The 23,665-nt window shown below is 40.2% G+C and overlaps 1 protein-coding gene across 1 annotated transcript in view; it reads left to right on the forward strand.

The window, feature by feature from the left end:
• POLE2 (DNA polymerase epsilon 2, accessory subunit) overlaps positions 1-23,665 on the forward strand; it is a 33,028-nt gene that overhangs the window by 7,903 nt on the left and 1,460 nt on the right. The window contains exons 5-18 of the mRNA XM_089662506.1: positions 1,686-1,779; positions 3,300-3,374; positions 3,458-3,541; positions 4,456-4,512; positions 9,047-9,095; positions 9,187-9,259; positions 10,368-10,540; positions 13,320-13,409; positions 13,863-13,917; positions 14,194-14,253; positions 14,978-15,055; positions 16,577-16,685; positions 20,085-20,261; positions 22,948-23,015. Of these exons, the coding sequence (XP_089518632.1) occupies positions 1,686-1,779; positions 3,300-3,374; positions 3,458-3,541; positions 4,456-4,512; positions 9,047-9,095; positions 9,187-9,259; positions 10,368-10,540; positions 13,320-13,409; positions 13,863-13,917; positions 14,194-14,253; positions 14,978-15,055; positions 16,577-16,685; positions 20,085-20,261; positions 22,948-23,015 (1,242 nt within the window). The remainder of the gene's footprint in view (positions 1-1,685; positions 1,780-3,299; positions 3,375-3,457; positions 3,542-4,455; positions 4,513-9,046; positions 9,096-9,186; positions 9,260-10,367; positions 10,541-13,319; positions 13,410-13,862; positions 13,918-14,193; positions 14,254-14,977; positions 15,056-16,576; positions 16,686-20,084; positions 20,262-22,947; positions 23,016-23,665) is intronic.

Here is a 23,665-nt window from a genome sequence, read left to right on the forward strand (position 1 = left end):
GACAGGGGTCAAACTCCAGTATTGCACGTCTGACATTGCTCCGCTAGGTTGTTTTGTTGTAATTTCCATTTAAAAATAAAATTACTTTTTTTTTTTTTTTTTTTTTATCACATAGGGGACAAAAAGGTCCCCTATGTGATGATTTTTTGGGTAACAGATTCTCGTTTTTGAGACATTCAGGACCTGGACCCTGGATGTCTCCCCTGTTCTCCACTGAATGTAATGCGGTGCATATTGCTCCGCATTACATTTTTTCCAGGCCTCAATGATCGGGAATGTGTTGAACAGGGACCTATAAGTGACATCACATCACTTACGGGTCAGGAGAAGAAGGGGAGGGGAGCAGATGTGTCCACTCTCCACCCTCCCCTATACCACATCCCGCGGCACCCACCGAACCAGTCCCGGGCCCGCAGATGGACAAGCGAAGGCCGGGACATATAGCGGGCAGGGGGGAGGAGGCTGGTACTATGGGCTGTGTGGAAGCAATCGGGCGGCTGCACTGCCGTCCGAATGCTTCCACCTGACAGGTGAGCCCTGCTACTTGTCCGCAGCAGGGATAAAGGCAAAAAAAAACATACCTGCCCAGTGCCTGGAACTACATGTCCAGGGCATCGAGCGATAGGAATTGCACATCCCTGTAGGGTATTCATGTGCTGCATCACAGTAAAAAATACAATGTTTCCTAATTAAGTATTTTGTTTTTTATATATTTTATATAAAGTAAAGTATATTTTTTTCCAACAAAAAAAATCAATGTATTGTGAAAAATAACTGTTCCCTGGTTTAGCTGCCTTTTTAAATTGTTTTCATTGTATTTTATTCTTCATACCTGGTTGTTTATGTGCTCATAAAGCTTGAGTCAAAATTCCCCAAAAACATCAATGTCCAAAAAATCCTGAGGGGAAGAGAGGCAATACAGCCTGCATGAGTTCTGTGTGGAGCATAACATCTCAAAACTGTTTACTTGCTCATGCTTGCAGTAGACTGTATGTATCACATGTAGGGGTGCACAGATCAAATTTTGACGAATTCTTGGTGAATCAGTCATAATTTATTGCATGGGTGGCTCTGTCGGCAGCAGGTGACGCAACAAAAGCTGATTGAAAAATCAGCTTTTGTCGAAAGAGGAGGGTGGAAAATTCTCAACTAAGCAGTAACTGCCTCCAATCAGATACAGACACTTTCGGGTATATAGTAGCAGGTACTGCAGATTTGTCCATCCGTGCTGTTTAGTGTGGATTGGGGGAATCAAGTGATTTCTCTTGTTTAGCCAGAGGGGCTGAATGAGAGAAATCTTAATGCGTATAGCCAGCTTTAGGGCCTCCTCCACATAAGGTAATAGAACATATCCAATATGCAGGTCTATGTAAATGTTATAGCATGGATTGTCTTGTAGATACACAAATAGAGATCAAACAGATTCTCCAGCTCAGCGCAATGAATTTATTTTTCCCAGAAAACTGATGGCCAGCAGGTATCTTCCTACAGCCAGAGACATACAATTCTTGTTCAATCCAAAATATTGTGTCCAGCCTTTAGGTAGTAGAAGTATAATGCAACTTTTAACTGTGACTTTTTAACTTCAGTATACATGTAAATGTCTTCTGGATTGCTTCAGTTGTTCACTAATTTACTTGTTGCCTGACATTGCTAATTGGTGAATTCCAATTTTGATTCCACAGCTTAAAAATTGCCAGCTATCCAGAACCCAACCTGTTTGGAAGGGCCAGAGACAAAGCTGAGCTATTCCGTGAGAGATACACCATTCTGCAACAGGTGAGATGTAAGCCCGGTGAATTGTCAAGTCCTTTATTATTCTGGGCCACTTTTATCATTAGGGTAGATTTACAAAATCTGGTGCAACTCAGCATGATAGCCAATCCGCTTCTAATGTTAGCTTGTTCAATTAAGCTTTGACATTAAAACCTGGAAGCTGATTTGGTTTCTATGCACAACTGCACCAGATTTTGCACTCTTCAGTTTTAGTAAACCAACCCCATTGTCTAAAAATTGCTTGACCTTCTGTACTGCCCGTAGCAGCCAATTGAAACTGTCTCATTTCCAATATAATGTGGCAGAATGAAATAGGTAATTTGTTGCTGTGGCCATCACAGACAAGGATAATTCTTCCCTGAGAGGCTTTGATAAAGCAGCCTTACTTTCATTACATAGTAACGATTGGTCTGCTGTTTTGGCTTTTGCAGTTCTTTTTGGTGGTATGGTATTATTTATTACCAGATAAACATTGCCTGTTGGATGCCTAAAGTGCTCTGATTGTACAATGGGACCACAGGTAGGTAAGTCTGGTGGCAGGATTAGCATTGCAAGTAGAGTTCTGTTATTCAGCTAACTTTAAATATTTCATTTGGTCCATGCTGGCCCAAACTCTGTTACTTAGAGTGCAGCTATTGGGTATACTGTAATATATTGTAGTAGCATTAGCTAAACACAATAAGTGTTGCTTTGTTCTGGCAGAGACGGAGAGGATGACATCATGATTTCCACCTCAGCCAATCAGAGGAAGACTTGTATTTAATGCTAAAAATACAAGGCTTCTACTGAATGGTGGAGGAGCACTCCACTTGCCTTTCTTTCATTCTGGCAGCGGGAAGTTTCCCATTCTGCGGCTAGAACACAGCACCACTTACTGTATGTAGCTAATGCTACTACAGTGCATTACAGCAACTGCGTTGTTTAGTAATGGAACTTTTTTTTTTTTGGTCCAAACAAACTATTTAAATTTAATTGATACCCGGATTTCTACTTGAAGGGGATGTCCACTCCATGGAAGTGGAAAGCGCCCGTCTTCAAAGATGTACACAAGGAAATTATTTATTTTATTTTTTTTTTAGCGAAGAAAGAGCAACACAGTGGCTTAGTAGTTAGAACTCCTCCCTTATAGTATTGGGGTCCTTGGTACAAATCTCCACTAGGACACTGTCTGCATGGAGTTTACATGTCCTTGAATGTGTTTCTTTCCGTACTTAAAAGACATGCCGGTAAATTAATTAGCTCTTGTCTAAACTGGCCTTATTATGTGTTTCTAGTAATTATGTATGCATGTGCAACAGGGACCATGGAGTCTTAGCTCCTTGTGTATGTATAATATATAAAGCGTTGCATAAATTTTGTTTTTCTATATAAATACCTGTAATTAAGGGGGGTAGTAAAGGCATTGTAAGCACATATGTTGTATATTCAGGGTATAAAGGCTGAGAAGTTCACAATAAAATACTTAAAATGATTACTGTTTGATGTGATATATAAATACAATTCCTGTTTTCCTGTGATAACAGAGAACACACAGACATGAGCTCTTCACCCCCCCTGTAATTGGCGCACACCCAGATGAGAGCAGAAGCAAGTTCCAGGTACACTGATAGCCCAAGGATCTTTGCATATTAATGTCATAATGTGTAATCCCTGAATTCTGGATGTATCTTCATTTCTGCAGCTGAAAACTGTGGAAAACCTCCTGGGCAGCGCAGCAAAGATGGGAGAGGTCATTGTTCTTGGAATGATCACCCAGCTGAAGGAGGTGAGGTTTTTTTCTTCAATGTTATATGTCAGCATTCACATCTTGATAACTGCTGGTTATGCAGCCAATTGTGGTGTTAGTTTAAAGCAGTTCTAAAGCTTAAACATTTTTTTACCCAAAAAGTGGTTGTAAAGGCTCAAGGGTTTTTTTTATCTTCATGCATTCTTTGCATGAAGGTAAAAAACCTTATGTATGCAGCATCCCCCCCAACCCCCCCTTATACTTACCTGAGCTCCATCTCGATCCAGCGATGTGCACAAGAGCATTGGCTCTCCTTGACCTATCAGGTGCCATGTTCTTAAAAGAATAAAAAAAGTTAATATCACTTAATGCACTCCTAGCCTAACTCTCATTTTCATTCGATCTAGCGCTGTGCATGTCTGCAGCTCTTCTCTCCCCTTACTCACAGGCTGTGCTCTTAATCAAAGCCAGCGATGACAGAGTGAGGGATGGAGCCATGTCCCGCTGTCTGTGTCAATGGAGTGAGCCCACATGAGTGCCCCCATAGGAAGCTTCCTATAGGGGGCACTAGCCAGAGAGGAGTCGGGAGCGCCAGCAGTCGACCCGAGAAGAGGAAGTTTGGGGCTGCTCTGTGCAATTCCTTTGAACAAAGCAGGTAAGTATAGACATGTTTGTTATTTAAAAAAAAAAAAAAAAACCCTTTACAACAACTTTCTAAAAGCATAGGTTCCGGGAAACAGACGGCACTTGCAAGTATCTGGACTCCTTTTTTAAGTTTCAAATTTTTTCCATCATGTTGAAAAATCTTTTTGATCAAACACCAGTTTTCCTCTTCACTCTTAGGGAAAGCAGCACAAATGAGGAAATAAACTTTTTAACTATTTTTTTTCTTCTAAAGCTTTATATGTGATTATTTGCAATTACTACAGCTCTTTTTATTATTCTCTCTAAAGGGAAAGTATTTCTTAGAAGATCCCACTGGGGCTGTTCAACTTGATCTCAGCAAAGCAATATCCTTTTTATGTCTTGTCATTAGACAAGCTAATGAGTGAAAAAAATCTGTCACATCTTTAATCTAATAATATTACACTTCAGCTTCTGTACTTAAAGGCTAAGTTCACTTTTTTTTTTTAAGAAATCCCAGCTACCCTATATACCAATTATGTACCTCGGCTGCAGAAAAATAAAAGCTCTCCTTGATTTTGAGAACAGGGCCTTACCTTATCCCTTGCTACATTTCTTCGAAAGCTTCATCATTTCCTGGTAGCCATAAATTTTTTTTCTATCTTAATTTCATCTTGCATAGACCTTTCATTTTTCAGAGTGTGCAGGAGCTGAGCGATCAGATAACTGCCTATGTGTATAGAGCTGTAGTATTGAAAACCGGAGAAGTGTGTCCTGGGTTCTGTAAAGCTCACCATACACTGTACAATCTCCCTTAGATCTACCATCAAATATGGATTGCAAGGACCTGCTTGATTGGATATAGAGTGATAGATGATATGTCCTCCTATGATATAGTTTTTGTAAATATAAAGGAGCTTGTACAATCAGATTGTATAGTGTATACCTCTATATACCTAAAATAACTAGTTGTGCTTTCTGTGCCATTAATTAACGGTCAAGTGAATGGACTGTCCTATGCGCGATAAATAAAAACATTCCAAAACGTGGGAATGTGAGTTTTCACTACGTGGAGATGTGAACGGGGCCTGACAACTGAGCATCTTCGTCCACTCCCTCCTATGTACTTGTATAAAGACGGCCATACAATATGCAATCCGATTGTACAATCTCTGTGCAATTTTCTTTAGATTTGCAAGAACTATGGAATAGGAGGACACACCTGAACAATCTATTCAATTTGTATCAAATCAGACAGGCCCTTATGCTACACATCATTTTTTTTTCAGCAGCCCCTAAACTCTCCCTAATGTTTTGCTATTTGTCCATGTACACAGTCGTTTACAGGCAGTTGAGTTTACAGTCGTTTTTTTGAACGCACAAAACTTGCGTTCAGGAGTAGATTTTACCGCCGTTTCAAACGCTTGTAAACGTGGTTAACTGCGTTTATAAGTGTTTGCTAACTGTTCCATGTCCAGATGCTGCCCAGAGCCTTTTTTCATCATCAGAAATGCAAACAAAGCATTTTCCATGTATTCAAATGGACCCGGTACACCAGCGCAATCAGTTTCAGGTTTCGAGTGAAGGAAAAAAATGGTAGAACATCTTGCATTATGCTCCTGATGGGATCCATAATGAATACAACCAGAAAAGTCCGGTCATCTCAACACATACTGCTCTCTCTGCTTCTGCTCTCTCTATTCCTCTCAAAATGTCTGAAATAGTTAATTTTTTACTATTTTTCAGTGCATTCTGGAAGGTCTCCTGAGGTTATCTTTTAAAAATGCTTCTAAACGCAAACCTGCATAAACACGGTATGCAAACGTGGCTAAACTGACTTTTTTTAACCTTTGTTTTCCAGCAGTCGGTTTCCATCGTTCAGAAGAGTTTTCCAAACGCCCCATGTGCATGGGCTCTAACATGGACAGTTCTGTGCTCTAAACTCAACCCCTAACTAAGCTTAGATCTACTCCTACCTCCATTCTAAGTCTATTCTATCTACCCTGTAAAAGGGAAGATATGGATACTTACCTATACTAAAGTTGGTCCGGTTACATGAAAGGTTTCTAGTGCTGGCCTCACTGTTGAGAGGGACAGCCGACAACAGCTGCCCCATAGTTAGCCTATTGGTGATGTCATCACCCAGGCTATGCAGCCATTGTCGGTAATCTCTCCTCTTCACTGAAACTGATGCTGGAGAGATCATGTAATCAAACCTGAGCAAGTAGAATAGGCAAGTATAGACATCTTTCTTTTTACAGAGTAGATATAATAGGTATAGAATGGGGGCTGGGGTGGATTTAAGCTTAATGTTTGACTTGCCTTCTACTTTAATTTTTCTAGTCAGTAAATCCCAAGAGACAGGACTGGCTGGGAGCTGAACAGTTGTAAGCAATACTGATGTACAAAGGTTTTAACAAAATTCTTGACCTTCGAAGACAGGCGTAGAACCCAATAACTTGTCCTGAAAATGTACTGCTATTGCAAATATAAAAAAAAGTATCATGAACAGTACTCAATTGAACAGTTGCAAGGAAATTCATGAGAGTGGCAGACAGCCTACATTTGTTGTGTAAAGAAAGCATCCCTGTATTGTGTCTGTAAAGGTTTTCATTTGTCCAGGTCATAGGATAAGGTTCTAGCTATGCATCCTCAGATGTCTTGGACTTAACTCTAGAAGCCTGTGCTTGGGTTCCATTGTAAAGCGTCAAAAGGGCCAGTATGATTTTACACAGGGGCTAAAACACAACTGATAAATGTGTGGGTGAGACACTCACTTTATCATGTATGCTTTGAGACAGAAAGTTAATGAAGTTTAAAGGCTAAGTTCACGTTTTCTTTTTCCTAAATTCCAGCTCCCCTGTGTACCAATATTCCATTAATATACCTCTGCTGCAAAAAGATAAAAGCTTTCTTTGATTTTTTGGACAAGGCCGTACCTTAGCATCCAGCCTGGGCCTGTTTCGAGGGGTGCTGGGGATGCCGTGCAAACATAGCAACTGTGGCAGCCTTCATTGACAAGCCAGGCAAATGCACAGCTGCAGGGATGCCGTGCAAATGTAGTTCATGGGTGAAGGTGTGTGTGCTAATGAGGTCAGCTGATGATTTACTTCCTGTGTCTTACTGGTTGTCACGTCCCAAATCTACATACCAGGAAGTGATGAAGTTTTCTATGAATACAGCAGGGGCTAAGGTAAGGCCTTGTTCTAAAAAAAAAAATTAGGTTCATTATATTGGTAGATATGGGGAGCTGGAATTTAGGGGAAAAAAAGGTGAACTTAGTCTTTAACTGTTTGACATGAAAACTACCTGCTGAGATCCTGGAAAGAGTGCGTGAATTTACAGAACTAGCTGAGCTAGCCAAATGCTAAGAGCAAGGAAAGATAGATCAACAAGTTCACCAGTTACTGTGAACCAGCAAGAACAGAACAGGGGAGTTATCCTGGAGAAGAAAGATGAAAGGCAGAAAACCCCAAAGAAATAAGGACATTTGTATAAAAAAAAAAAACCTATCAGACACAGAGCTTACTTGGCCAAAATACAAAATCTTAACCAAGAGACTGAACTTTGCTGTGGCACCCTGATGGGTTCCTGTGGTGGATATTATCACAGCTACTGATTCTTCCATCTCTAACAACCACATATTGGTAGAAGAGGCTGAACAACTCCATCTGTGGGTCCCAGTGGTCCTGTCCAGTGACAAAGCATCTTTCGACTTGACCCAATTAGAGAAGAGAGCTCTTACATTGTTTAGTATGGATCCAAACATTACCATCCAGACAGGGGAGATGTACTGATGTCATAAATACATTGAATTATCATTGGAAGGTGACCAATCTGCTCAGTGATGTCAACAATTATGAGCTATGTAGTTACAAGAAAATGAGGTGATAGATTGGTTTCAACAGCTAGAAAAGATAAGTCCTTAATCAGACCTTGCACTGCTGTCTCTATCCCAGAAATGCTACATGGTGCCTGTATGGACTCCCCAAGATACACAAGAAGATGCTCCCTAAGACTGATTGTCAGCAGTATCAATTCTGTTACATATAACATTGCTGAGTATCTGGCTACTATTTTATCACGCTAAGGCTACTTTCATGTGGAGGGTTCAATCAGGTCCACTTGTATTTTTTTTCAGGTCCATGCATGCCTATGGACAGGTGGGTATAAATAAACTTGTGTCCACGTACAACCGCCTATGTTCTGCCAAAAAATAAATAAATAAAGGGAAGGGATCCGTATTCTTCCGATTTAAGTGGATCAGATTGGAGGGTAGTCTGCCGACAGAGCAGAGCAGGCTCTGTCCGTGTTCACTAAACAGTTCATAAACTGAGCTGACACTGTTCTGTCATCCGCCTGCTCTGCTCTGATCAGCAGGGGATCTGTGACCAGATGACCTGCTGATTGAAACGGAGTCCACCCCCCTGCTTTGAACTCCACGTAGTCTGTTTTGTCCTTGCTCATACCTGTAAGTTATTGAGAACTGTGAACATGCACATGAGTGCTAGCGTGTAATCTTTGATATAATTCCTTCTGTGTCTGTTCTGTGCAAGTAAATCAAGGAATTTGCTGAAGTGTTTCATGTACTCCATTTTTATGCACCTATTCCTAAAAAAAACAAAAACAAATGTACCTGTGCTTTTAGATGTAAAAGATAAGTGGCAGTGTCCTTTTAACCTGTACAAATACTTCCCCATGTGGTTACCAACTTTATGGAAGGATAAGAATTAAGAGAATTGTCATGACAAAAATACCTTTTGTGCTGATGCTTTTGCCTATGAATTTATTTTAATCCTCAGTTTGTTGGAAGGATTCCTTTCTTTGTTATACTATTACCTCCTTATGTGCATAGTTTTGTTATTGTAAAACATCATCTCTGAATGTATCTGCTGCAGCATTCCCTTAACTCCACTGCACCAGTTCCACAGCGGCCTTTATACAGAATCTTGTTTTGTATTAGCAGAAGGTAATGTATCCATTCTGTTATGATGTAATTGTAATTGCTTCCTATATCAATGTCAAAGAAAAGTGTTACATGTGATTTTGTTTCTATATAGGGTGGTACGAGGATAAAATATTTCATGTCAATGCATTTGGATTTCCACCTACTGAACCTTCCAATACAACAAGGTGAGGACTTAAGTATAGCTATCATATTCTTCTCAGTATAGAATTCCTTTAATATAAATTGTGGGTAATACACTGCAACAAATCTTCACAGAAACCTTGACACGTGGGATGAAAAAGAATCTGCTTTCTGAAAGCACTGCAAATTCCTTTCCTACAGCTGTACCTGTATTATGGGAGAGATTTTAACTGCAAATGTGGGTTTGGATGGATTGGTTGATGTAATGAAGCACCCCACCAAACTTTGTACTGACACTTTAACCACTTGCCGGCCGCAGATAGCTGAATGACGGCTTCACTGCGGCTTGCCAGTTCTGGGAGGGCATGACATCCTCCCAGAACACGCCCTCCTGCGTTCCCCCGGCGATCTTCGTGATCGCTGTGTCCCAATCACAGCGTCCTTTTACCATGTGATCAGCTGTGTCCAATGACACAGCAGATCAGCGGTAAATACCGTTGCCAGTTATCGGCTGCAGTTTCCTCACACCGTCACAGCGTGAGGAAAGTACTGCCAATAACCGGCAATTGTCAGAGGAGGGATCGGCACCGATCATCAGTGCACTGAAGATCAGTGCCGCCCAGCAGTGCCACCCACCTGTGCCCAGCTGTGCCGCCAGTCAGTGCCCAGCTGTGCCGCCAGTCAGTGCCCAGCAGTGCCTATCAGTGCAGCCTCATCAACGCACATCAGTGAAGGAGAAAAATTACCGGTTTGCAAAATTTTATAATAGAAACATTGAGATAAATCAATAAATATCATCTACTTGTGCTAACATAATACTGTGTGTTACTAGGTTCTCGTATGTCCATCGACCTTTTGTGCTCCTTTTACAAACATATAAATAATATCATGGAGAAAAAAATATTTCTCTTTCATGCTGGAAAATAAATATTCTTCCATGATGATTTATATTATGCACCACAAATGACTCTGTCCTCCACCTTATGGTAACTCAGTAAGTGCATCACTTTGCACCTTTTGCAAACATGTAAATAATCTCAAGCAGACATTTCTTTTTTTTTTTGGTGGTTGTGTTGGAAAATATTCTTTGGTGAAAATTATAATACTAAACACAAGTTAAGAGAATGTAATAACATGTAAATAATCTTGCAGGGCTTATTATGGTAATGTAAACTTTTTTGGAGGGCCCTCATCCACATCTGTAAAAGCATCAGCAAAACTAAAGCAGTTGGAAGAGGAGAATGAGGACGCCATGTTTGTGTTTGTGTCTGACCTCTGGCTGGACCAGGTAGAAGTCATAGAGAAACTTCATGTCATGTTTTCAGGTATTTGCAAGACTTTACTGAGCACTATTTACATCTGAACTGACTACATAATATACAGTATCTCACAGAAGTGAGTCCACCCCTTACATTTTTGTAAATATTTTATTATATCTTTTCATGTGACAACACTGAAGAAATGACACTTTGCTACAATGTGACGTAGTCAGTGTACAGCTTGAATAACATGTAAATTTGCTGTCCCCTCAAAATAACTCAACACACAGCCATTAATGTCTAAACCGCTGGCAACAAAAGTGAGTCCACCCCTAAGTGACAATGTCCAAATTGGGCCCAAAGTGTCAATATTTTGTGTGGACAGCATTATTTTCCAGCATTGCCTTTAACCCTCTTGGGCATGGAGTTCACCAGAGCTTCACAAGTTGCCACTGGAGTCCTTCTCCATGACGATATCACGGAGCTGGTGGATGTTAGAGACCTTGCACTCCTACAGTCTCAGACCATGACACTCCCACCACCATGATTGACTGTAGGCAAGACACACTTGTCTTTGTACTCCTTACCTGGTTGCCGCTGCACACACTTGACACCATCTGAACCAAATAAGTTGATCTTGGTCTCATCAGACCACAGGACATGGTTCCAGCAATCCATGTCCTTAGTCTGCTTGTCTTCAGCAAACTGTTTGCGGGATTTCTTGTGCATCATCTTTAGAAGAGGCTTCCTTCTGGGACGACAGTCATGCAGACCAATTTGATGCAGTGTGCAGCGTAAGGTCTGAGCACTGACAGACTGACCCCCCACCCCTTCAAGCTCTGCAGCAATGCTGGCAGCACTCATACGTCTATTTCCCAAAGACAACCTCTGGATATGACGCTGAGCATGTGCACTCAACTTCTTTGATTGACCATGACGAGGTCTGTTCTGAGTGGAACTTGTCCTGTTTAACCGCTGTATGGTCTTGGCCATCGTGCTGCAGCTCAGTTTCAGGGTCTTGGCAATCTTCTTATAGCCTAGGCCATCTTTATGTAGAGCAACAATTTTTTTTTTTTTTTTCAGATTCTCAGGGAGTTCTTTGCCATGAGGTGCCATGTTGAACTTCCAGTGACCAGTATGAGAGAGTGAGAGCAATAACACCAAATTTAACAACCTGCTCCCCATTCACACCTGAGACCTTGTCACACTAACAAGTCACGTGACACCGGGGAGGGAAAATGGCTAATTGGGCCCAATTTGGACATTTTCACTTAGGGGTGTACTCACTTTTGTTGCCAGCGGTTTAGACATTAATAGCTGTGTGTTGTTATTTTGAGGGGACAGCAAATATACACTGTTATACAAGCTGTACATTCACTATTTACATTGTAGCAAAGTGTCATTTCTTCAGTGTTGTTACATGAGAAGATATAATAAAATATTTACAAAAATGTGTGGGGTGCACTCACTTCTGTGAGATACTGTAGTTCTTGTACGGTGTAAAACTTTAGTTTCCTTAACTTATTCTAGGAATAAAAAACTGACATCCCCATGCCTCTAAAGCTAGCCCTAAACGGTGTGATTTTCTTTCCTGCAACCATGGGTTGCTGGAAAGAAAATTGCTTGATTCTCCCAGCAACACAAGCAGTGTTGATGGGGGAATCCCTCCCGCTGAGCTATAGTGTTCTCCCAGCAGGGGGTGCAGGGATCTGTCCCTGCCAGGAGATCAGTGATTTACTGCTAGCAGGAAATAGCCACTGGCAATATTCACATGAAAAATGTTACAGGTTGGTTGTAGCCAAGTCATACAACAATCAATTTGGGTGCAATCAGCCTGTCCATAGATGGTTCGAGTCTCGGCCAGTCCCTGGTGAATCGGCCAAGATTCAAACCATCTGTGGCCAGCTTAACAGTCATTCGCATGTTTAAAAAAAGAATGTAGACCTGTTTGTTCCAACCCCTATCATAAAGTTATAGCCCTCAATGATGGGGCTATAACATTAACCCCCACCCCAGGATCTCAGAGCAAGTTAGGCACAGACAGCAATTCATTCAGGCTGTCTTGCTTAGTACATTTTCATGCTAGCTTCAGAATTCAGACAGAATTATTACCAATATAAAATCATTTTAAGATCTTAATGATGTCATTTCAAACAGTGGAAATGTGTGTACAGTAACATTAGATTCACTGGCCCAATGGCCTACCCTCCGCAGAGCTATATTTAATTCTCTAATGCCTATAATATTTAATATGTAGATTAAAGTGGAACAGCAGTCTTGGTTATAACAGACTGTAGGAAGCTATTATCGCAAGAGACAACGTTCCTTCTGCAATAATATGTGCCTGCCTGCCCACAGCGATCTCCGGCATGTAAACTGGAGTTGGGCTTTGATTCAAGGAAATCTTAGTGGGAGAGCCCCAGAGCTTTACAACCTTGAGTTCAGTTATGACTAGGGAGATTCTCTATATTGAAACTGCTGGAACCCCATGCATTTTAACTTGCACAGACTTAATGTCTGAACCAGCAGGATGGGGTAAAGTTCTGTACTTGTCAAGAAGAGGTAACAACCAATCGGTCCTTGTGCACAAAGATCTTCAGTCAAGCTAAGAGGTTTTTGTGTGCAAGGATGATCTAACATTTGGAAGTGCCTGCTGATGCCCCAGAGCTGAGATTAATCATACAGGGCTGAGTGTTACATCAGTCCTTCAGGTTGAAGCTAGGGTAGGCCATATATTGCTACCCTTAATGTTCTAAATAGATTCCTTTCAGGTTTGTTTAATGGATTTTACTGTTAATATGTTATTGGTAGACAAGGAGCTAAACATATTGTGTGATCTTTTCAGGTTACTCCACAGCTCCTCCTACCTGCTTCATCTTCTGTGGAAACTTTTCTTCTGCACCATATGGGAAAAATCAGATTAAATCTCTAAAAGGTATACAGATTTATACGACAAATGGTTTTCCTTAATTAATGAGAAATAATTTGGTCTGCCCTATCCCGTGGGCACTAGGCAGCAGTGTTCTCCTTTACCTTGTTGCTAGGACGTGAAAACGATATGGGCGCTCACCGCAAGAATTACAAAACCAGCAGGTTTCACCTTCTAGCAACAAGACAGGACAGCAGGTTGCTAACTGGTGATTTTTCCTTCCTTACCAACTTGTGCAAAGCCTCTGAAGGATGAACTATACCAGTCTCATGCATTCCATCAAAACGCTGTTATATATGCATCTATATAGGAATACTGTAAATGGAAAAGTACTACTAAGAAGGTTAAATTAGTCAATAAGGGCTGTTCTTTTTCTGCCGTCTCTTGTCACTAATGGTTTCTGAATTGTGATGGTTTTGAAGGAAAGAACTAAATAAGAAGGTTTTTTTTTACTTTCAGATTCATTCAAAAGTCTAGCAGATGTGATATCTGAGTACCCCAACATTCACAAAAGGTAATCCCTTCCTTTTTCTTTTCTTTTTTTTCTGCTAATATTCATTGTTGGGGACTTTGGGAAACTCTGGGACTCATTTTTCAACTAGTACTGGGAGAATTAAAGGGAGAGTCAGTTTACTATAGGCAAATGATATGAGACTTTTTTTATGACTTACAGTATGTCTGTATTTTATATGGTATAACCTGCTTTTGGAGATGCATGGGGGGACAGGGGAATGTTAAATTCATTTGTTAATATTTTTCTGATGCTTTTTTGATGTTTGATCTTTAACAGCAGCCGATTTGTGTTTGTACCCGGTCCAGAGGACCCAGGCCCTGGTTTTATATTGCCAAGGTACGTTTATTTCTCTGTGGCATGTCGTTGGTTGTGTATAGTTTGTTGTCCTTGGAAAATGTGTAATGCAGACTTGTACTCAAAGTTAACCTAAAGCTTTGTTTTAGAGTTTTGGTGGTCTTGGCACGTCTGTCATTATTTATCCAGCCCAGACAAGCTGTTAACATAGCTTTGTCTATTTCTGTATACATCTAGTATAAAGTAAGTTCACTTTATGTGTGAAGCTTCAGCAACTTAATCCTCCTGCCGGGTGGGTTTAGCTGAAAAAATTTATATCCACCAAATGATTGTTAGTCAGTGGCATCCCTTAAATTGCATTTAGGTGTTTTTTACTGGGACACAGCTTGCAGTAACAGATGATGGTGATAATAACAAGAACTACAGTAGCTCTGGGCATCGGCCCCTTGCCAGCTGTCTTTTCTCTGAGTCTGAAAATATCTTGGAGGCCATGGAAAAGGACTCCACGTAAACTCAATACATTTGGGAATCACTGAGCAGACTGCGACCTTATGTATTACGTTTCACCAGGCTTAGAAGTTTGAAAATGTTGATGACATCACTTATGGAGACTGACGTGTGGCAAGCATCTTTTGTCACCAAATCTAGATATTCCAAGGAGTTTGAGTAAACATTTTTATAAGTAAAAGCAAATAAATACTTCTGGGTTTTTTTTTAAGTTACAGTATGAGGCTGGTGTTCTAGTTACTGAATGTTTTTCTTACAGGCCGCCCATAGCAGAGCATATCACAGAGGAATTTAGGGAACGAGTCCCATTCTCCATTTTTACCACAAATCCATGCAGGTGAGTTGTATGTTTGATGTGAGGTTTTGGACTTGCCAAGTGTCTTTTAAAATATTCAGTTAGTGACGACTTCAATATTGCAGTGTTTTCTATCATGATTAAAGTACCTATCTGACCCTGTTGGAAATCCTGTTGCAAAACTATGGTCATTAAAAGAGAAGTATGGCTTTCTGGAAAAAATATTTATACTCTCCTACCCTGCCAGCCCCCTTTAGCTCTGCACTGAGGACTGAGTGATCATACACAGCTGAACGTTCAGTTCTCCCCTTCGCATTGAGCAGTGAGCCATGACTGTCAGTCACTGGCTTTCTGCTCTGTCCCTCCAGCACTCACTGGAGCGCTGGGCTGTGGAGGGTGCTGGCTCAGGCTCTCAGTGGCTCGTTGAGAGGCTGAGCCAGGTGCTGGTCCAGTCTCCTGGGAGGATCTCGATCATATGGTCAAGATCTTTTCAGAGCCTGGACCGGCTCTGTGACAGAAATGCTTTGCCTATGCTTGAATATGATGTTGTCCAGCCCCCTTTTTGAAGCTATGATATCTCCTCCCTCAGAAGGCTTTCCACAAGATCTTGAGGTCTTGTATGTGGGAAATTGTTTCCATGCAGCCAAAAGAGCATTTTTCAGGTCAGGTACTGTACTTTTAAAATACCTCAAAGGCATTCATGGGGGATGGGTGATAGTCCTGCTCCTCTGTTGATAACAATGAGCAACTGTTGTCACCCAGTTACGCAAAGTGTGTTACCTGCAGGCTTACCAGGTGAAAAAAAAGGATGGAAGCCTGGGAATAAAGGGAACATTCAGACATTGCCTATTTGTCCTTCTCATTCTGTTATAAATTGTACTGAAGTAATATGGAACACCCCATTACTGACCCCTCCCCCTTTTGAGAAAGATAGTTGCCTGGCTCTCACGCTAAATCCAGTGTCATTGGTTCTGTGAGGCACAGATTTGGAACAAATATGCAGATCAGGAGTTCATGATTGCTGCCTGCTTGTTCCAGATCAGAAAATTCAACTATTGAAGCCGCAGAAAACCAGACAGTTAGAAAAATAAGATTTGCCACTGCTAATCTTCTAAAAATGCTAACAGGATTTGCTTAAGCAAATACCCTGATATGCCATTTTTGATCTCTGGTTGTTTGTGGTATATGGTGTGCTGGGCACCAGATAACGTTTTACTGCTGTAAATGCATTCCCTGATTGTTTCCCAGCAGAAAATGTAACACCCACTTACATACTTGGCTCCCTGATGTACTTGTAAGCATATGTTTAGAAATATTCCTAGATTGTAAGCTCCAGGGAGCAGGGCCCTTTGTGTTTCGCACTGTATTGTTGTTGTACTGTCTCATGTATTGTCCCCCATTGTAATGTACAGCGCTGAGCAAACTGTTGGCGCTATATAAATACTGTATAATAATAATAATAAATATGACATGCAAGGTATAGCGATCCTTTAATATGGCAATAAACTTTTGACAGGATATCGGTAGGTAGCACACTGGTACTCTTATTGCTGTCTGTTGCAGGATTCAGTATTGCACACAGGAAATTGTTGTATTCCGCGAGGATCTGGTCAACAAAATGTGCAGAAATTGTGTTCGCTTCCCCAGCAGCAGTTTGGACATTCCCAGTCATGTAAGTATCAAACAACAATAATGTTTTATTGGAGGATGTGGGCTTTTTGTAAATATGGTTTATTTGTAGTAAAATGATGGATGGGGTTATTGGTAAAAATTCTAAGACATTCAATCCTAATGCCTTTATTATACGTGTAAGCTAACATTTTTATGTATCATAAATGTCTTCATAGCCAATATACCTTTTAATGTGCATATAAAGATGTCGGTGTGGCCATGCACAGCACTATGTAAGAGACTTGGGCATCGTTCAAATGCGCTGTGCTATAATGTACTCCCAAAGTAAGATCTGTTTATCCGCATGCAGATGCACAAGTGTCCGCTGCTCACAATTTAACATCCATGTGAGTGCACAGCCCCAGACCGTGCGTTCTGGGCCGTGCACCTGCACAGATGTCAGATTGGGAGCAACAGCTGTGTCCATTGCTTCCAAATTGACATCACTGGAACTTGCTATACAGGGATGCACAGAACACTTGTGCAACCCTATGCGGGTAAATGTGGCCCTAACACAGGCATATCTTGTAGTAAGTCCTGTGTGAACAAGGCCTTAAAAGGAAATACATTTTTAACCAATTATATTTCTACCTTTTTTTTTTTTTTTTTTTTTTTTTCTTTTTTTTTTAAGGTGTATGTAAACCATCACCTAGTAAAACAACACAGTTTCAAATAGAACTGAAAGGCAAAACATTAGTGTATATTAAAAATATTTTTTTTAATAATTAAGTAAATAAATAAAATATATAACTAACTACGAAACCCATATCTCTGTTCTCAGCTAAACATGGACCTTGGAGAGCTGGGGTAGGAGAATCAGCAATACACTGGTCTTCCCAGTGTGTCAGCACAAGTCTGATCATTGGAGGAGAGCAAGCTGAGTTCCCAGTACAGCTATAGAACTGACCGTGCTGTGTTCTCCTGCCTAGTGTGGTCCGTTTTTAATAGGAAAGCAGATGGACTGGCAGGAACACCAAGGATTTCACACAAAGGAAGCCATACATAGAGAACAGGATACCTTTCCATACAAGTACATGGTACAGAAGACACATATTAGGAATATGAAATCTTAGGTTTATATAAATTAACTATAAAGGATTTTTTTTATGATTCTTTAAAATTGCTATTTTAAAAATTAGCACTTCTTACAAGGAGCATCCAAAATGTTCAGTTTTTGAAAAGCATGTTGGATTTTCTAAAAAAAAAAAGCCCAACACCACCTTTGTACAGCAGACTGTCTTAATCCACTAGTTAGGATATTGCTGTGTCTGCTGGCAGCATGTGAGCGAGTGTGTCCCCTTTGGCTCCATGTTTATCACAACATCCTTCTGAATAAAAATATAATTCATATCATGCAGGGCTACACCCGCTGTATTCAGGTAGTAGTTGACTTGTTTCGGGTCAGTGATAACTAGCATTTTTAGGAGAGGTTTTCAGTGGTAGCCTAAGTATTCCTTATTTTTATTTTTTTGTTGTAAATAATAGTTTTTATTGAAGATTTCTTAATAAAACAAACAGGAAATCTGTACATAAGCTCACTGTATAGCAAAGCTCATAAAAAGAGAGCTATGAAAATACTAAAGAGGTTCAACAGTTATTCATAGACAAACCAGGCTATGGGGACACATAAGTCCCAAAACTCATGATCACCTATGATGTGCAAGTAATAAGCTAGGGTAGCCGGTGAACCTCTAAAGCTGACACTTTTTTATTTTTATTTTTTTTAACTTTAGTTGCAACAAATGGGCTTGCAAGGTTTAAAGCAACTCTGTCATCACCTAACAGATTAAAAAAAAAATGCTGCATGGAGTGGATGGCTTCTACTGGGTCACTACTTTGTCCTGTATGGATCTAGGGGGTCAGCAAGAGGAAGCACATAGGGGACCCGCTGTGGATGCAGAAGATTCATCAGGCAGTGTTTTCTTTGTTAGGTGGTGTCTTTTAGGCTGGCCATACATTATACAATTTTCTTGAGATTTTTTGTTTAGATTTACCAAAAACCATATAATAGGAAGTCAAAACTAGCAACACTTTAAATTGTATCCAGTTAGGCAGGCTCCTGCACTATATAGTTGAAGGTAAATCTATAGGAAATTGGCCAGAAATTGGCCAGAAAATTGTATAGTGTATGGCCAGCCTTAGCTACATAAGTGTCTGAAGTTCTCATTCTAAAATGTGTTGCCAGTCGTTAATCTTTCGTTGTTTTCTGATAGAAAATGAAACACGCCTTTTACTGCACACAGACCACACTTCCATCTCAGCTGATTCCTTCCCATTATCCCCATCCACAATCTGAGTAAGCATAAACAAATCTCAGGGCCCTTTGCAGAAGGGAGAAATCTGATATTCTCTGGCCACCATATCCAGCAGAATTTACTGGGGCACTTCTGTTGCTTGTGCAGCTGTCATGCAGAATTTGCCATTGCTGTCTGGGCTGTTGTGTTCTCAGTTGATACAGCTGTAGCTGTCTGAGCGTGTTTGGTTGTGTCAGCTGATACACTTGATAGCATGATGGATGGTTCCTGCTTATGTGATCAGGGCTCATGGATTCAGATTTTTACAATTTTTAAGATTTTCAGACCACACAGGGGAGACTGTAATTCTTGCATGATGTTGGTAATATGGTTTGCAATGATGTTGATTTCAACGGGCAAGACCATTGTTTCAGCATTATAGTACTGTAGGTTCGATTTCCATTTACTTCATCTAATGAAGAAAAGGTAGCCAACAGCCTATGCATTTTTTTTTTCATAGATCACTTTTCATAGAAGTCTAGTTAGCTTAACAAGGAGTATGTTCAATGCATGAGTATGAAAATAAATTAGAAACATCTATAAATCTTGCATGAAAGTTGTATGAATTGTGTGAAAAATGTATAAATCAACACTTCTGAATTCAAACAGTGCCAAGGATCAGATTTTGTATATCCCCCACCCCCCCAACTTTTATTTTTTTTTTACATTAGAAGGATTAAAAGAACATAATATAACATTCTGGAGATGTACCATGGGGTGTACTGAAAGCTTTTTCTTACTTTCTGCTCTATGGAATTGGGTAGAGTATCTATAAAGATTTTGTGGGTCAGCGGTTCCTTCAGCAGAAGAGTCTCTTTACATTTCATTTGACATATAAACATTAGCTTGCCCAAGAAAAGTTTTAAAGTTGAGATGTCTAGGGTGTATCTATTTATGTATTGCTCTTTTTGGCGGAGGGGGGGGGGGTTCCAGTAGCTTTTGCGGTCTTTAAATACAAAATGCCAAAATTAACCCAAAAAGGTAGGTACTAAACTAAATTCTCCATTGTGTATTGAGCAATTGTCCACAAAACAAAAAACGTATTCTTACAAATGGTATAAATCAAGTTCATGTATGTTTTTTTTTTTTGTTTTTTTTTAATCTAGTTTGTGAAAACCATCCTCTCTCAGGGACACTTGACTCCACTTCCACTGTTTGTCAGCCCCGTGTACTGGGCATATGACTACGCTCTGCGATTGTACCCTCTGCCTGATTTAGTTGTCATCGCAGATAAATATGATCCCTTCACCATCGTGAATACAGAATGCCTCACCATTAATCCAGTAAGAGATTGAATCTTTGTAAAATGTCTCCCTTGCTTGCCACATACTGTATCTAGTATAAGGCATCTGTACAGCAGAGCCCAGTTGCATGTGTTGGTTGCAGGTTGTGTAGTGGGTAGGTTTTCTTTTTTTTTTTTTTTTTTTCTTTCTAATTCAGCTAGCGGATTGAATGAAACAAAATGAACCAACATGGAATGTGTGGATGGGGAGAACCTCCCACTGAGCTATTGCATTCCAATGGTGGGGAGACTTCCCCCACCGGCAGAATACAATGATCAGTGTTGGTGGCTATAGCTGGTGGCAGTGATCTTTTGGGGAAAAACCTAACAGGCTGATTGTACACAATAGCAACCAGTTAAGCCCATACATGGATTGAAGTCTGGCTTCTCCCTGCTGAAGTGGCTGAATTTCAATCCATGTATGGCCGGCTTAAGAGTTAATTGCACCTTGCAGGGGTTAAGTTACCTATTAAATGCTCAAGTAGGGGAGGGGTTAGGTGTTAGAACCTGTTTTATTGTATGGTTACTTCAGATTTTGATGATTTTTAGGCCTTGGGCTTTAGTCTGCGTAAGGTTTTATAAAGTCAGCCAATTTCAAGGAAGCAGCTTTGGTGACACAGTAAGGCCCCTTGCACACAGGCATCATAATTTACTGATGTTTACTCAGGAACTTGTGATACTCGTGTGCAAGGGGCCAAAAAAAACCTGAGTAATGTTGGGTATAGATGAGTAAAGGTGTGTAAGTGTATAGATGAGTATAGACAAGTAAATTTCTTTTTCATTGCCAATATTGTGGCTCTTGAGTAAACATCAGTAAATTATGCCACTTATGTGCACGGGGCCTGAACGAGTATTTTTTTACTGCTTTAGTACCCAATGCTGTATTACTGATCTTTACACAGCTGTGTGCAGTGTCCCATATACAACAATGCATCTCATTTCAGATCAGTAGAAAACTCAGCATTTTTTATTCCTGTGTGCAACATGCCTTAAAGCACCCTTCAATTCTGTTCTGGGAACGTTCAAAATGGATCTTAACATGAGTTCTGAAGGCAAACTTCATACAAGCTGCTCACAGGGTTCAGTAAGCTTCAATGCTACTAGAAGATTATTGAAAAGATTGCTAGTCTGTATTAAGATCTATCTTTAACATTCACATGCTGGAACTGAAGTTTGCGTCAACAAAGCTGCTTGACACCTGTTGAAAGCTGTGCAAATACTTTGTTTTTGTATACTGAATAGAAATGAATACTTTGTTCTGCTTTTGGCCATCTTGCCAATGTTACAAAACCAGCTCTTCAGAAAGGAGGTTGAGTGTGATGTCCACTGTGTGTGTGATTACAAATTCTGCTTGGGGCCAAAACAAGGGAGGATCCCAGGGAATTTCTTTTTATCTACAAAGGAACAATAATAGGCAGAATCATTTGTACAACAAAGCAGGTGAAATCAAATTAGCATCAAATTGGACATAAGAATAGGCCTGTGGCAGTTTGTCCCTCAAGGCCAGTTTATACCTTTCAGCAGATTGTGTTGTGTGAACAGTGTCCTTATCTTCAGACAATCAGTCCTCCTTTCAATGTGACTGTAGTGGAGGAAGTCAAGAATAGAATAGTGATTGATTGAATTAACCATTCATTGGAAGAGCTTAGTCATTGTGTTTAGTATCTGATGGTGTACCTATAACCAAAACTTTTTTTTTTATTTTGAATGGGGTAGGGAAGGATTATCAGCTTTGTGAAAATGTTATCTCTGTATCCCTTGTGGATGGATTCATCATCTTTATTCTGGTGACCATTGTCCCTGAGACAGAAAGTGAAGGAAAATGCAACATTTTTAGAGTTTTCACCAAACAAGAAGCAAGAGTAAATCTCCAGTGTGGAAGCCTGTTATTGTGACTACTATCTAAGCAGAGTTTTCCCCTCATGGAGATTTCCTCGCATTTTCTGTTGTGTCAAAAGGAAGTGATGGGAAATTTCCCCAATGGGACAGTTACAAAACTGAAACTTAAAATAAACTTTTTGGCTATGCATACACTTAAATGTATTTTAAACCAGTTTTTCAGGATGGCAAAATATGAACAACAGATGCCTCAGATGTCTGTTGTTCATATTTTGCCATCCTGAAAAACTATCAATAGTTAGGCATGGCCTGACAACCACCAACCTAAAATGTGTTGATGCACTTCTGAGGTTCCTGTAATGTAAGGGGTCCTCTCGGGCTTTTCATAACACATAAGCTGTTCTTTGGGATTTGAATAGTGCTGCGTGTGCTGCAATCAAAAATGGTATAAAGGGATGTTTGGCTTGGTGCACACTGTGACCGTGCTGCTAAATCTTGGTTCTGATGAGCAATTGTCGATACACATAGGGAGCAGTGAGGTGCAGCATGTAGGAGTGAATAGTCACTAATGATTGCGCCACATGTCAGTTAGGGACCTTAGATTGTACACCCCTTGAGGGTTAGGGACTGATGTGAATGTACAATATATATGTAAAGCGCCGCGTAAATTGACGGCACTATATCAGTACCTATAATCAATAAATGTCAAATTTGTGCGATCAGTCAATACTACATGCAGCTATGTGTAGTGATCACTGGTGATTTTTGTAGCGTATACACCCATCCTCAAGCTATAATACCTGTAATGCAGAGTATTGCTTTACACTGTTATTATTTTATCACTTTAGGGCTCATTTCCAAGAAGTGGGTTTGCCTTTAAGGTCTACTATCCATCTAGCAAAACGGCAGAAGATAGGTAACTGATCACTTTTTCAGCTCTTCAAGATGTGTGCTTTTGAACTTTGTATCCATGAGCAAAGAGGGGTTAGGACCCTTTCACAATGATCAGTTTTTGATGTACTTTTGGTGTTTAAAAAGTGGAACATTAATGTATGAAAATGTATCCCTTTAAATCCTGTGGAACTCTTCACACTAATGTGCTGCTGGTGCAGTGTGTTTTGAGGGGTCTTGGATTTTTGGTGCATGTTTTGAAAGCGCACCAAAATCGCACCTCCCCGTTGAAACGAATCAAAAACGGTTTTTTTGTGCACATTTTGACTTGTATGTCCATGTTTCATAGATGCATGATTGGAGTCAAGCAACCAGAAAACACACCAAAAATACATATATGATTTTCCACGTTTTTGTTTTTTTTTCAACGGAGCAATGTGAAAGGGCCCCAATAGTATTTTGGAATCATTTTAATTAAACATATGTGTTTTGTGGACATCAAGAAATACGCTCATTATATGTTGTATTTTAAGTTCCTGAGATCCTCCGATAGTAAAAGATGAAAATTATATTTTGTAGACATTTAAAGGGACTCTATTTGAGGTAGACTTTGGGCATTTTACGTATCCCTAAAGTCTGCAATATCTAAGCAGATGATATTGCAAATGTAAATAT

This window comes from Staurois parvus, unplaced genomic scaffold (genome assembly GCF_062004578.1).
Source record: "Staurois parvus isolate SC_StPar_1 unplaced genomic scaffold, SC_StPar_1.0 ptg001483l, whole genome shotgun sequence".
Taxonomy (NCBI): domain Eukaryota; kingdom Metazoa; phylum Chordata; class Amphibia; order Anura; family Ranidae; genus Staurois; species Staurois parvus.